The sequence below is a fragment of the Mesoplodon mirus genome, assembly GCF_964341445.2.
Source record: "Mesoplodon mirus genome assembly, chromosome: 7".
Lineage (NCBI taxonomy): Eukaryota > Metazoa > Chordata > Mammalia > Artiodactyla > Ziphiidae > Mesoplodon > Mesoplodon mirus.
In genome coordinates, this window is record NC_138983.1 from 9,340,551 (window position 1) to 9,353,503 (window position 12,953).

The 12,953-nt window shown below is 46.1% G+C and overlaps 1 protein-coding gene across 1 annotated transcript; it reads left to right on the forward strand.

Annotated features, from left to right (window-relative positions):
• The first annotated feature begins 12 nt into the window (after positions 1-12).
• On the forward strand, positions 13-9,513 carry HNRNPUL2 (heterogeneous nuclear ribonucleoprotein U like 2). Its single transcript, XM_082626263.1, has 14 exons — positions 13-654; positions 2,565-2,700; positions 2,993-3,069; positions 3,260-3,399; positions 3,708-3,798; positions 3,886-3,998; positions 4,219-4,482; positions 4,656-4,778; positions 5,151-5,279; positions 5,977-6,145; positions 7,491-7,691; positions 8,750-8,823; positions 9,088-9,195; positions 9,315-9,513. Exons 1-14 carry the CDS (start codon positions 114-116, stop codon positions 9,393-9,395), a joined length of 2,247 nt encoding a protein of 748 aa, XP_082482389.1. The 5' UTR covers positions 13-113; the 3' UTR covers positions 9,396-9,513.
• Positions 9,514-12,953: the final 3,440 nt, after the last annotated feature.

Genomic DNA, 12,953 nt, shown 5'->3' on the forward strand with positions numbered 1-12,953 from the left:
CTCAGTGCTGGCGCGTGAGGCGGAGGCGGGCGGCGGCGGCGCCTGCGCGGTCGGGCTCGGTCGACTGTTCGCAGGGGAGGAGGCGGCGGGAGGCGGAGGAGGCGGCGGCGGCGATGGAGGTGAAGCGGCTGAAAGTGACCGAGCTGCGGTCGGAGCTGCAGCGGCGCGGCCTGGACTCGCGCGGCCTCAAGGTGGATCTGGCGCAGCGGCTGCAGGAGGCGCTGGACGCCGAGATGCTCGAGGACGAGGCCGGCGGTGGCGGGGCCGGGCCCGGCGGGGCCTGCAAGGCGGAGCCTCGGCCTGTGGCCGCGTCGGGCGGCGGCCCGGGCGGGGACGAGGAGGAGGACGAAGAGGAGGAGGAGGAGGACGAGGAGGCGCTGCTTGAGGACGAAGACGAAGAGCCACCCCCTGCCCAGGCCTCGGGCCAGGCCGCACAGCCGCCGCCGGAGCCCCCGGAGGCGGCAGCCGTGGAGGCCGCGGCCGAGCCCGATGCTTCCGAGAAACCGGCGGAGGAGGCCACAGCCGAGTCAGGTGGGGTGAACGGTGGCGAAGAGCAGGGCACCGGCAGGGGGGAGGAAGATGAGCCGGAGGATCGGAGCGGAGACGAGACGCCGGGATCCGAGGCGCCGGGTGACAAGGCCGCAGAGGAACAGGGTGAGGAGCTGGCAGCGGAGCCCGGCTCCAACCTGCCGGGTGCGCCCCTGACCCAGCACCAAGCCCTGCATCGCGGGGTTCGATTCCCATCGCCATTCGGTGGGACTCCCCAGGGGAGGTGGCTTTCGTCCTCTACCCACCTTTCTGGGGGGTTTGACTACCTCTGGTGGCCCCACTCTCTCTGCAGGCGGGAGGTTCCTGCCTAACTTGGTTGCTTGGTGGTAGTGGATGGAAGTAAGCGATGTTGCTTGCGAACTGCTTATGTGCTACCTGTTGGAGCAGCCTCCCGCGGTGCTGGTTGTCTTTTCCTAAACCGAGAATGCACTGAGGAATTGTTGATTACACGGACAGCCAGACCGACTGTTGGAGGCTTCGGCCCGACTGTTGACTTTTTCGCCATAAAATTAAGCAATAAGCTCAGTTCGTCAAAGTTCGCTCCATCGAAAGCTCAATATTAGAGTTTGAGCCACACCGAAAATCTGGAAATCTAACATTGCTCCTGCTTTAGCAGCAGCTCCTGCTTCAGCAGCCTGTGGTGTGAGGGTGTCAAGTTTAATCGTTAACTACGGAAGAAAAAATTTTAATCTACAGCATTTAGAATGTTAATCAACATTATTTGGCTAGGGGTTTAACCTTGCCTGAATTCTTAGGACTAAATTTTGCTCTTTCATCTGAGTGGATGGATGGGCAGATTTGTATATTTGCTGTACACTTAGCTAGCTTTTTACATTTCGGGCCCTTGACTTCCTGAATTGAAATGATTGGGGTGTCGGTGGGTCCATTGAGTAACCTTGTGGAAGAGACTGTATACAGTTGCCCTAGGGAGTTAGTGACCTTTCTCTCTTTGAAGTAATTGGATGGTTGGAGCTGGTCCATAACTGTCTTGTCAGAGTAGGGGGCAAAACTAGAGCTGCTTCCCATTCTTAGTATGAAGTGGCTTGCTTTAGTTCCTTTTATAATACATTTTTTAGGCTGCTGCTTGGTATGAAGGTATAATTGGAACCCATTCTACAACAGCCACATGCAACTTGCAGATTGTCCTATGTTCTGGAACAAAAATCCCATTACATAACCTTTGACTTAACGTGTACCGCCAGATAGCAGATAAAAAAAGGTTAAAGGATAAAGGACTTCTTTAAAGAAGTTATTATTAAAAACTTTAGTGTTACAAATCAAAAACAGTCCAAGGAAAAATTGGTTTCTTTCTCCTCTTGTGAAGAATGTTGCTAACTGTATGACAACACTTTTCTGCCCCAAATTATGTGCAGTAAAGATGCAGTATTATTTATGGGTCTCTTGTGAATTAATGGTTTGCTCCTGCAAGTTTCAGTAAAAATCTGTGATAAAAATACAGCTCTGTATATACACCACAGTCCATTAGCTATGTAAGTAAAGCTGTGGATGGCTGTGCGTTTCAAAGCTGGAAAGGCAAACTCTTAAAAAAAAAAAAAATTGAGGCTTCTGTAACATGAAGCTGTGGAAAAGTGTTGGAAAACATATATTAAGTGTCCAGCTTAAATCCAAATCTGATAGTCAGGAATCGAAGTTAAGCTATGAAGTTTTTAAAAAACTTATGGGATGTTTCTTTTATGTCATATTGGTGGGAAAATCTGCAAGTTTGACCTGATTTAAGCAGATAAATTTAGAATGCAAAAATTGCCGAATTTTTAATCTACTGCTTGACTGTAATTAGCCCATAATGTCCCCCCCTTTTTTTTTTTAAATAAAATCCCAGCCAATGACAGGAAGATGATCATCTTTGGAAATAAAACATTCTGTGCATGCAATGGGAAAAACCTGGCTCTTCTGACTAGACAGATATGCAGGTCCTCCTTTAGTTTCTGTTGGTTCTGAGCTTATTCTACACTCCAGTATGAAAACTGCTGATTTTCTTTCCCTCCTTTTTGTAGGAGATGACCAAGATAGTGAAAAGTCAAAACCAGCAGGCTCAGATGGTGAGCGGCGGGGGGTAAAGAGACAGCGGGATGAGAAGGATGAACATGGCCGAGCTTACTATGAATTCCGAGAGGAGGCTTACCACAGCCGGTGAGGGAAATAGTCCCTTCATTGAAGGGAGTGTCTGCTCTGATTTTGGTATACCTGATGTTGACTGGAGAGTCTGGAAAGAGGGGTGGATTAAAAATGGAATAGGTTTTTACAGGCCTAAGTTTTAGATTAAATCTACTCTGAAAGCTCCTGTTGCCCTTTTCACATTTGTTGAAAGAAGCTGTCTGCTGGAATTTTATATTTGCTGATAAACAGACCTGATGTCATGCAGACACCTCTCAAATTAGAGGACTTTGGTTACACTGTATTTGCTTTTCTCTCATATGTATAGTTCAAAGTCTCCACCACCCCCGGAAGAAGAGGCAAAAGATGAGGAAGAGGATCAGACTCTCGTGAACCTGGACACGTGTATGTATAAGGCAGACAGGTTGAGGTTTTAAACCAATCAAAAGTGATTTTGGAGATTAAAACTTCATGGACTGCAGCTTTGAAGAGATTTAAACTTTGTATCCATTCTTGAGAACTGGGTATATTTGTGTTCTGTTGGTGGCTTCAAGTGTTGGGCATTGGAGTAAACAGATTACTTCTTTCTTAACAGATACCTCGGATCTCCATTTTCAAGTGAGCAAAGACCGCTATGGAGGGCAGCCACTTTTCTCAGAGAAGTTCCCCACTCTTTGGTCTGGGGCAAGAAGTACTTATGGAGTGACAAAGGGGAAAGTCTGCTTTGAGGCCAAGGTAGTGTGTACAGCTCATTAGGACCACTCATTTATTAAATTAGTCATTAAACTACTATGTAGTGGCCCCCAGTACATAGTAGTTTACTGCCCACCAGTATTTTATTAGTGCAAAAGAAGGTACCACACTAGAATGACAACCGTAGCTCCAGTAACCGAGAAATTGACCCTCATGGCTTTGGTTTAAGTTTATTGACAGTTGTTTTTCTGTTGTTGAGTTGTGATAGTTGTCGTTTTCGTTTGTATCAAAATCTTGTCTAACTCAGACTTTGCTCGAGTGTCTGAAATTTCCTTTCCTGACTTGGCCAGGTAACCCAGAATCTCCCAATGAAAGAAGGCTGCACAGAGGTTTCTCTCCTTCGAGTTGGATGGTCTGTTGATTTTTCCCATCCACAGCTTGGTAAAGTTATTTTAAACTTAATCATTTTCGTGTTTGCTGCTCTGTGGGAGGTTTGAGTGTAGATAACTAATTTGCTGATTATTCTAGGTGAGGATGAATTCTCTTACGGTTTCGATGGACGAGGACTCAAGGCAGAGAATGGGCAGTTTGAGGAATTTGGCCAGACTTTTGGGGAGAATGATGTCATTGGCTGCTTTGCTGTAAGTGCTGCTGAAAGTTGTAGGTTTGTACCAAGGAGTAAACAGAGGGCACTAGGGATCAATTTGCTTCCCATCAGCTGCTGTCTTTTCTGCGTTTGATGCATTGCTCACATAGTTGTTTAGTACAGCAGTTGGAGTAGAGAAAAAAAGATTAAATTGTAAGATTAATCAAGCTCAAGCTCTGTGTGCCCATAAATGCTCTTGTCTTTTGTCATTGTAGAATTTTGAGGCTGAAGAAGTAGAACTTTCCTTTTCCAAGAATGGAGAAGACCTTGGTGTGGCATTCCGTATCAACAAGGAATCCCTGGCTGACCGGGCCCTCCTACCCCATGTCCTCTGCAAAAATTGTGTTGTAGAATTAAATTTTGGTCAGAAGGAGGAGCCCTTCTTCCCACCGCCAGAAGAGTTTGTGTTCATCCATGCCGTGCCTGTGGAGGAGCGCGTGCGCACTGCGGTCCCTCCCAAGACCATAGAGGAGTGTGAGGTATGTCGGAGAGTGTGCAGAACCTTGGTGCTCATGCTTGGAATGGTGGGTGGGTCGCCTTTCTTCTGAAAACTTTACCCAACTTGGGGAAGGGGAGGATGTTCGTAACTGGGCTTTTGTAAACATGACCCTAACTTATTTTTTATAGCATTCCTGGTTCTGTGTACTTGCAGGTGATTCTGATGGTGGGACTGCCTGGATCTGGAAAGACCCAGTGGGCACTGAAATACGCAAAAGAAAACCCTGAGAAAAGATACAATGTCCTGGGAGCTGAGACTGTGCTCAATCAAATGAGGGTGAGTTGCTGGGAGGGGTTAGTCAGCTGTGATATTAGCTCTTGAGGTACCAAGAAACATATAATCTTCTCCCAGTGGAGTTGGTCTTTCAGGTGTCTGAGAACAAGGGTCCCACAAATAAAGAAATGAGTTCTCAGTATGTGTTCATGGTAGATTTTTTTCTTTTCCTTTGCTGTGTTGTCAGATCTGAAAGCTGGTAAAGTCTGGCGTATATCCCGATTGAGACTGGAAATGAGTTCTGTAGGAAGTGGACGACATTCACAGCACTGAGGGATGTCAGTGAACTGACGTGGTGGTGCGGCGTTTACAGGGACTCTGGGCTTTAACTTACTGTGTAACTCTTTGTGTTTCTCTTCCTCTCAAACTCGTTAGATGAAGGGGCTCGAGGAGCCACAGATGGACCCCAAAAGCCGAGACCTTTTAGTTCAGCAAGCCTCCCAGTGCCTTAGTAAGCTGGTCCAGATTGCTTCCCGGACAAAGAGGAACTTCATTCTTGATCAGGTATTGTTCAAACATTCGAAAGAAACCTAATTTAACAGTAGGTCCAAAGATAAAAGATTTGGTATCCATTTAATCTGATAAAATTGCTCAGGGACTTCATTGGTGGTCCAGTGGGTAAGACTCCATGCTCCCAATGCAGGGGGCCTGGGTTCAATCCCTAGTCAGGGAACTAGATCCCGCATGCATGCTGCAACTAAGACCCGGCACAACCAAAATAAATAATTTTTTTTTAAATCCCTTAAAAAAAAATTGCTCAGAGTCAAAATAGAGTGCATATATAGAGAAAGACTGAATTAAGTAACAGCATCAGGTTACCTGATTATGACTGAGTGGTTGTGTTACGGTTGTAATGTGTTTTGAACTCAGAGATACAACTCTTAGTGTTTTTACCAGAGAGAGTATGGACCCAGACTGTAAAACACATTGTAGAGGCAATGGAAGGAGCGTTGGAGCTTTGGATTCATGGCTCCACCACTTACTAGGTTTGTGACCCTGGACAAGTCCTGGCCTCTCGGAGTCTCAATTTTCATGTTGTGTAAAACAGGATAACATCATGTAGCTTTTGAAGAATTCAAAGAGATTGTGTAAATAAGACCCCTAATCTAGTGCCTCACTTGTGAAAGATGCTCAGTAATTGTTGGTTGAATTAGTGTTTAATTTTTATTCCTAAAACGTCTATTACTTCTTTTGTCCCTAGTGTAACGTGTACAACTCTGGCCAACGGCGGAAGCTATTGCTGTTTAAGACTTTCTCTCGGAAAGTGGTGGTGGTCGTCCCTAATGAGGAGGACTGGAAGAAGAGGCTGGAGCTGAGGAAGGAAGTGGAGGGAGATGATGTGCCTGAGTCTATAATGCTGGAGATGAAAGGTGGGCTAAACTCTACAAGTTAGGGGTCCTGTCCTTGGTCCATGCACACCTCACTAGAGCCTCTTAGCACCTGGAGGATTCTCCACATGTAAAGTGTACATCTGTGGCATAAATTAATGGGTGTGATCACTTGAAGATTAATGAATGAGCAGAGTGAATGGTGAAGCAGTAACCCCTTGATTCATTCTGATAAAATACAAAAAGGGAAATGATGATAGACCACAGGATGATAGCCTTAAGGCAGAGGCTTCAATGAGTCAGTTATTCATTTAGTAAATACTTAAGAGTGTCTACTATCTGTCCAGTACTGTTCTAGACATAGGGAAAGAATGAATGAAATGAAGCTCTGCCTTCACCGAATTTATATTCTAGAGATGGGACATGCTTGTGGTTCAGATTAAAATGGTAGTGGTTGGAGTGAATGATCTCATCAGTATATTTTGATTTCTAGTATCACATTAGGCCTGTTTTTTATTTTTGTTGTTTGTTTGTTTTGGTTTTTGATATGTGTGTTACAAAGCCTTTCAGCAAGGTTCCCTAGAAGGCAAAATTAACTATCTTGATTGATCTAGTTTTTTGCTGTTCACCTCAGAGTTTGGTTTTTCCCCCGTGCTGCCTTCAGCGCCTGGCATCCCACCTGAGCTGTCAACTAATGGCTCTTGGAATTCTGATAATGCCCAGGCATGGGAGCTGGTTACACATTTAAGAGCTGGATTCTCCAAGTTTACTTAGAATGAACTAGGCCAGTCCATAACCGGTACTCAAGCACTTGGAGGAATTTAGTTCCGTTTTATAAAACGGAGGGCTAACTGGATTCATCTAAGAATCAGGAGAGCCTCATTGAACTGCATTCTGCTGGGACTCAGCCTCTGAACTTGATGTCTAGAGACTGGCGAGTGTGCTGGCCCATCACACACAGGGGGTTTTCATGAGGACCCCTGCTCTTGTTAACTGGTTTCCTTGTATAGATGAGTAAGTGCCTTTAGGCTGGGGTCAGTTTCTTCTTGAGTCTCTTTAAAAGTGTATTTCTTATCTAACCAACACCAAAACTTTCTCAGTTACTTTTAGCCTCTGGCTGCCTGCTTCTGTCCTGATAAGAAACCTTAACCCAGTTCACTCTTAATTTATTATGGATCACTTGAGAACTTGTAAATCTACAGTTTGCAGATAGCCCTTTGCCTGGGGCTGTTACAGTTTAGGGAAAACCCGTAGAGTGAACCCAGCACGCTTCTGTGCATTAATAGACGAGGCTTAGAAAATCCTATTCTTGTAGTGGGGTTTTCATTATGAGATCTTACCCGTCTACGTACTAGGAGGCCCACAAGCTTCTCTCTTACTCTTACAGCCAACTTCTCTCTGCCTGAAAAATGCGACTATATGGATGAGGTGACATACGGGGAGCTGGAGAAGGAGGAAGCTCAGCCCATTGTCACTAAGTACAAGGAGGAGGCAAGGAAGCTGCTGCCCCCCTCGGAGAAGCGGACAAACCGCCGGAACAATCGAAACAAGCGAAACCGGCAGAACCGAAGCAGAGGCCAAGGCTACGGTGAGTCCTGGGGACCTGCCAGCCCGAGCCTCAGTCTGTTCTCTGTGCTGAGTGCAGCAGGACCCACAGGGAAGGGGCAGGCAAACCAAGTCAGATCACCAACAATAAGGAAGTCCCTTCTTATGGAGCTTATTTCTTCCTGTGTTCTTTACTCCCAGCTTCTTGTGCTTTTTCCATAATCCTTCAATAAAAGGTAGTTATTTTTCAACAAAAATATTTGTTTCCTTGAAAAGCAATGCTTGAGCCTGTTCATTTATCTAGTTTTCATTTTTACATATGGATTCCCCATTCACTATTGTAGTTTATTTGAAGGATTTGTGCAGTGAAATCAGATCCTTATCTTTTTCCTTGCTACTTTGTCTATTGGATCAACCCAACTGTATAGAGCAGAAAGTGAATGCATTATTCAGTAATCTGGGGGGGGTGTTAGACAGTAAGTTAGCTTATTAGTGGAATTAATTTCCCTCCTGAATGTCTAGTTTGTCAGTTAACACCCCCCGCCACAGTGTACACTCGCTGTGCATTAAAAATGCGTGTGTGTGTGTGTGTGTGTGTGTGTAATTATAAGTGTAAGTCCACAAAATTTGTGAGTGCCTGCTACGTGCTGGGCAGTGGGAATACCAACAGTTCCTACCCTGGAAGAGCTTCTCATTTAGACTTTGTTCATTTGTATAAAATGATGGGTCTGGGTTATATGATATCCAGGATCCCTTCCAGGGCTGAAAGTCTGTGACTCTGCTAATGGCAGTTTTTACTCATGTTTCTAACTCTGCCATGTATCCTTTTGGCATCTTAAATGTTTTGCAGGAATTGGGGAGCTTCAAAAGGTGAAACCAAGGTGGCTTGGTTTTCTTGTGTCTCTATTCCTCTGCCCTCCCCCACCTCAGACTTTTTAAAAGATCCTGGCTGGTGCTTTAATTAACATTGTGTGAGCCTGGCAGAAGCAGGCCTCCTATTCCCCCAGAATTGCCTTTGGCTCCGACTTTTTGATTTCCACTCAGATGTGGAGCCAGGACCCCATGCCAGCTGTCTGAGCGCGCTCTCCATTTCTCTTCCAGTGGGCGGGCAGCGCCGAGGCTACGACAACCGGGCCTACGGGCAGCAGTACTGGGGGCAGTCTGGAAACAGAGGGGTGAGTGCAGCTCTCCTTCTGCTCCTCCCTCTGGGCCGTGACAGCCATTCCTATTGGCTTGGGGGAGCAGAGTGGTTTGGGCTGTTTTCTCAGGGCTTAGGGTTTTGCCCATTTAATTTGTTCCTCTGGAAGACTTTATCCTGGGAAGGTTAAGCTTGTTTATAATATCAAGTGAAGATGTGTCTCATTTAAGACGGGGGATAGCAGTGGATTGTGATGCTGAAAGCCCATACATCTCCACTCTTTCTCTTTCTCCTTTCTCAGGGTTACCGTAATTTCTACGATCGATACAGGGGAGACTACGATCGGTTCTATGGGCGAGATTATGAGTACAACAGATACAGAGACTATTACAGACAATACAGTCGGGATGTAAGTATCATCTGGGGATAGAGAGATGAAGGGGGGCAGGACCAGAGGGATGAGTGCCATGCCTCTCCGTCCTCAGCCAGCTGTGGCTCCAAGTGATGGAGTTTCCCCCTTTCTTCTAGTGGCAGAGTTACTACTACCACCATCCCCAGGACAGAGACCGATACTACAGGAACTACTACGGTTACCAAGGGTATCGGTGAAGCCCCTGCCGTGGTCGCCTGTCAGCCATGAAGCTGAATCTCGGGGGGTGCCAAGCACCCCCCAAAACACAACCAAGGAAAACAGGGGCTGCCGGGGTGGGGCTGAGCTGCCGGGGAGGGGCGGTGGGGGGAGGGTGCGCAAGCAGGGGTGGGGAGGGGGGTGGAAACAAACAACAAAACTGTACATTTTTTTTTAAAGTTTGTTGAAAAGAATATTGTCTTATTCTATAAAACATTTCAAACCTAGTTAGATATTTGTAATCAAAAAAAAACATTTGCTCAGAAAGCAGCACTTAGGGCTGCCTGTCCTCTACCCTGCAGTCAGACAGGAAAAGAACTGAAAATGTCACCCTTCTGACATTCTGAGGCAGCTGGACTGGCAGCCGAGTAAGGGAGAGTGAAGGCGAGGTAGTGCGCAGAGGGTGGGGAGGCGTGTGAGGGCACCCTCCGTACAGGCAGGAGCGGGGACAGAGGGAGAGCTTGTGACTGGGGCAGTGAAAATAAACGATCAGCTCTTATCAATCACTTGCACCAACTAACCGTTTGTATTTTCTTTACCGACCTTTCCCTCTTGGGATATCTGGTCCGGTGGGCTGGGAGGCCATAGTGTCCCTATCTCCACGTTCCTGTGCCTTTGTGCTGTTTGGCTGAGGCATGGAGACTACCAGTTGGGCGGTTCTGTTATATAGGATCCCCACGCCAAGGAGGCATGGGGACTGTTCCTGATTGCAGGGCAGAACAGCTTGCAGCCTCTCTGTATCTGTTAATGGATTTCCATAAAATCCGGGGGAAGAGTTGGGGTTGCAGCCCTCAGCCTGAAGACTGTGATTTGCCAGTCTCTACTCTCTGTCTTCCAAGGTTGAGACAGGTGGGAAGTCTCTGAAATCATCTCTGTTAGAGAATCTGTCCTCTTATAGTTCAAGAGAAGGAACGTTTCTCAGGGTTTCAGCTCACACAGAAACGAAGCAGGATTCTTTTCACTGCAGCAGGATATGTATATAGGTGAATCCTGTGGTGTGGGCTACCAGGCCCAGGCGCTGAGAATAGCAGCTATTTTCTACAGTGTGGAGGGCCGGGGCCCTGCTGGCTTTTTTGATACACAGCTAGAGAGTGAATAGGAAAGGGGAGGGTGGGGGGTGGGAGGCAGCTCCGTGGGGCTGCTGGAACTTGGGAAGAGCATGAATGTGAGCGTGTGCAGCGTGTGCATGAAAGAGAGCACCCCTTCCCGGCTGGTTGAAACAGGATTCCTCCTGGGCTGCCTTCCCTGTGTGTCCCAGAGAGGCCTCTAGCCAAGAGACTTCAGTCGGGAGACTTAATTGTTTGTAACTTTACCAGCACCCTCCCAGTTCTTGACAGACGGCTTCAGGTTGCGGGTTCAAGAATATGGGTGGGTTATGGGAATGCTCTTTCAATACTGAGCTTCAGTTTTCGTTCACCTTCCTGCTCAGCATTGTGTCAGCCAAGAACTTACTCAGCGACCACCACACATCGCTGCACTACATGGTGAGGGGAGCCCTGGGTTGTGCTACTGGAAGGTACTTCACTTCCATTTCCTTACCTGGGCAGTCCTCTGTTGAAAATTTTGTGCTGAGATTTGACCCCTCTCTCCCTCTCCCACGGTTACTGCCGTGCCCAGGAGGGTGCACAGGCCCTCGTTCTGGCCCTCTAGTCGCCCTTCTGCTCCACGAGGACCTCTGACCCGGAGGCTGGAACGGGGGGCTGGTAGGCAATACGTTTGCTTGCTCAAAATGATGTCCTTTCTCTGGGCACCTGCTTTTTCTGTGGTGCCATCAAATGGATTTGTGTGTGGCAGTGGGTGAAGTGATTGCATGAATTTTTCTGTAACCCACTAACTTTTTATTATCATTAAGGGGAGTTTTTGAGAAAGCTTTGCTCATAGTGTCAGGGAGGTAAAAAGGAGGAGGTAGAAACTGGAGCCCAAAGAAATTCCCTTAGGGCAAGATTATGTTATAACAGAAAATTGACTCTGAGGCAGAATCTGCCACCCCTATTCAAACGTTTAGTTCTCCAGCAAATGGCATCTTTTTATAGTCTACAACACGGTTCGGGGATGCTAGGCCCTCAGGACCAGGGGGACAAAGCTTTAGCCGCTTTAGGTTTTTTTTTGGGGGGGGGAGGTACTTGCTGTTAATTTTTGACACTAGAAAGTCATTTTTTTAAAAAAACTTTTTCTAGGTGGGTGGAGAGTGAAACTGCCACGTCCTTGTCGGTTTAGTCCAAGAGATCACTCGCAACAACAGTAGATGTCTGGGTTTTGTTTCTGTCTGTTTTTTTATTATGAAAAAACAATGTTAAGGGGGAAGATATGAATTAGCAGGCGGGATCCCTACCCTTGTTTTCCTTAGAAGACTTGTTTAGTGTTTTATCAGACGTCTGTTGTAGTTATAGATGGAAAAGCTTGTGAGAAAAACAAACACCACATGGAGCCTGTAAATGTTATTGCACAACCTGTAAAGCATTCTTGGAAGTGGCCAGTAAAAAAGGGTTTTACCATTTAAAAAAAATGTAACTGTGTCATTGTTTACATCTGTAACTTTTTCCTCCCCTGTTCTCATTACAACATTATGGCAAAAATGTAGGCACCGTAGCTTCCAGTTTTAGAATAAATAACCATTTGGATTGAATTCACCCTCTCTCCTGTCGCCGCACTGACTGGGTAGAGTGTGTCATTGGGGGCTTTATTTATTTCTGATGCTGCTCCTCAAGTTGTACTGGGTTCCAACCAAGGTTGGCTTTCCTCTTTGATGGCTTTTCTCCCTTCCTATTCTGCCATGCTTTCACTTGGGAACCAGCCATACCTTCACTCGGGGTTTGTTGGCTTACTTAAGTGCTTGACTTTTTACTAAGAGCTTGAGCCATTGGAGTACAAGAAAATAAATTATAACTCATGACCTCTGTGTATTTGGCCTATACTAAAACCAGTTGGATGCTTGAAGTTAAATGTAGGGTTCCATTTAGGAGCCAGATTAAGTTTATTCGTAATTCCCACTTAAGAGGAAAAGCCTACTTATTCAACAGAAGATGTTTGATGGGGATTCTTTCCTAGTGACTATGTAGAATGAGAAGGTAACTTTCATTGACAAAAGCGCTCCTGCATTACAAGCACCGAACTGATACTGATTGTAACTTCTGATAAATGGTCAAGGACTTATTAAGGCTGGGCTCCCACAGGCTTATGACATCTAGTGTTTTGAAGCAGTGGTGATACAGGTATAGTTATTGCTCTAACTCCTCCCTCTGTACATGATAGAGATTCCCACCCCAGGGGCTTACAGCTTTGGGCCCAAAGGCTATCCTTGATTTCAGTGTCTGCCCATTCTCTAGGATATTTAAAGTTACTCAGTGTTGTAGCTAATCATTTTAAATGGTTATTTATAGCTCATGCCTTGTCTCTAGTAACCTCTAGACCCCCCCTTTGCCCCCAGCTAGGGCTGCAGCCATTCATCCCTAATCTGATGAGTATGAAAATTGAATGTGTAGAAAAATTGAGCAGAGGTTGCTTTTTTTTTTTTTTTTTTTTTAAATAACCTAATATTG

Excerpts from the sequence above, each read along its gene's own strand:
- HNRNPUL2 (XM_082626263.1), top strand. The coding sequence starts at position 114 with ATGGAGGTGAAGCGGCTGAAAGTGACCGAGCTGCGGTCGGAGCTGCAG. Across the intron at positions 2,701-2,992 it reads GAGGAGGCTTACCACAGCCG|TTCAAAGTCTCCACCACCCC; the intron begins GTGAGGGAAATA and ends TCATATGTATAG. Across the intron at positions 4,779-5,150 it reads CTGTGCTCAATCAAATGAGG|ATGAAGGGGCTCGAGGAGCC; the intron begins GTGAGTTGCTGG and ends CAAACTCGTTAG.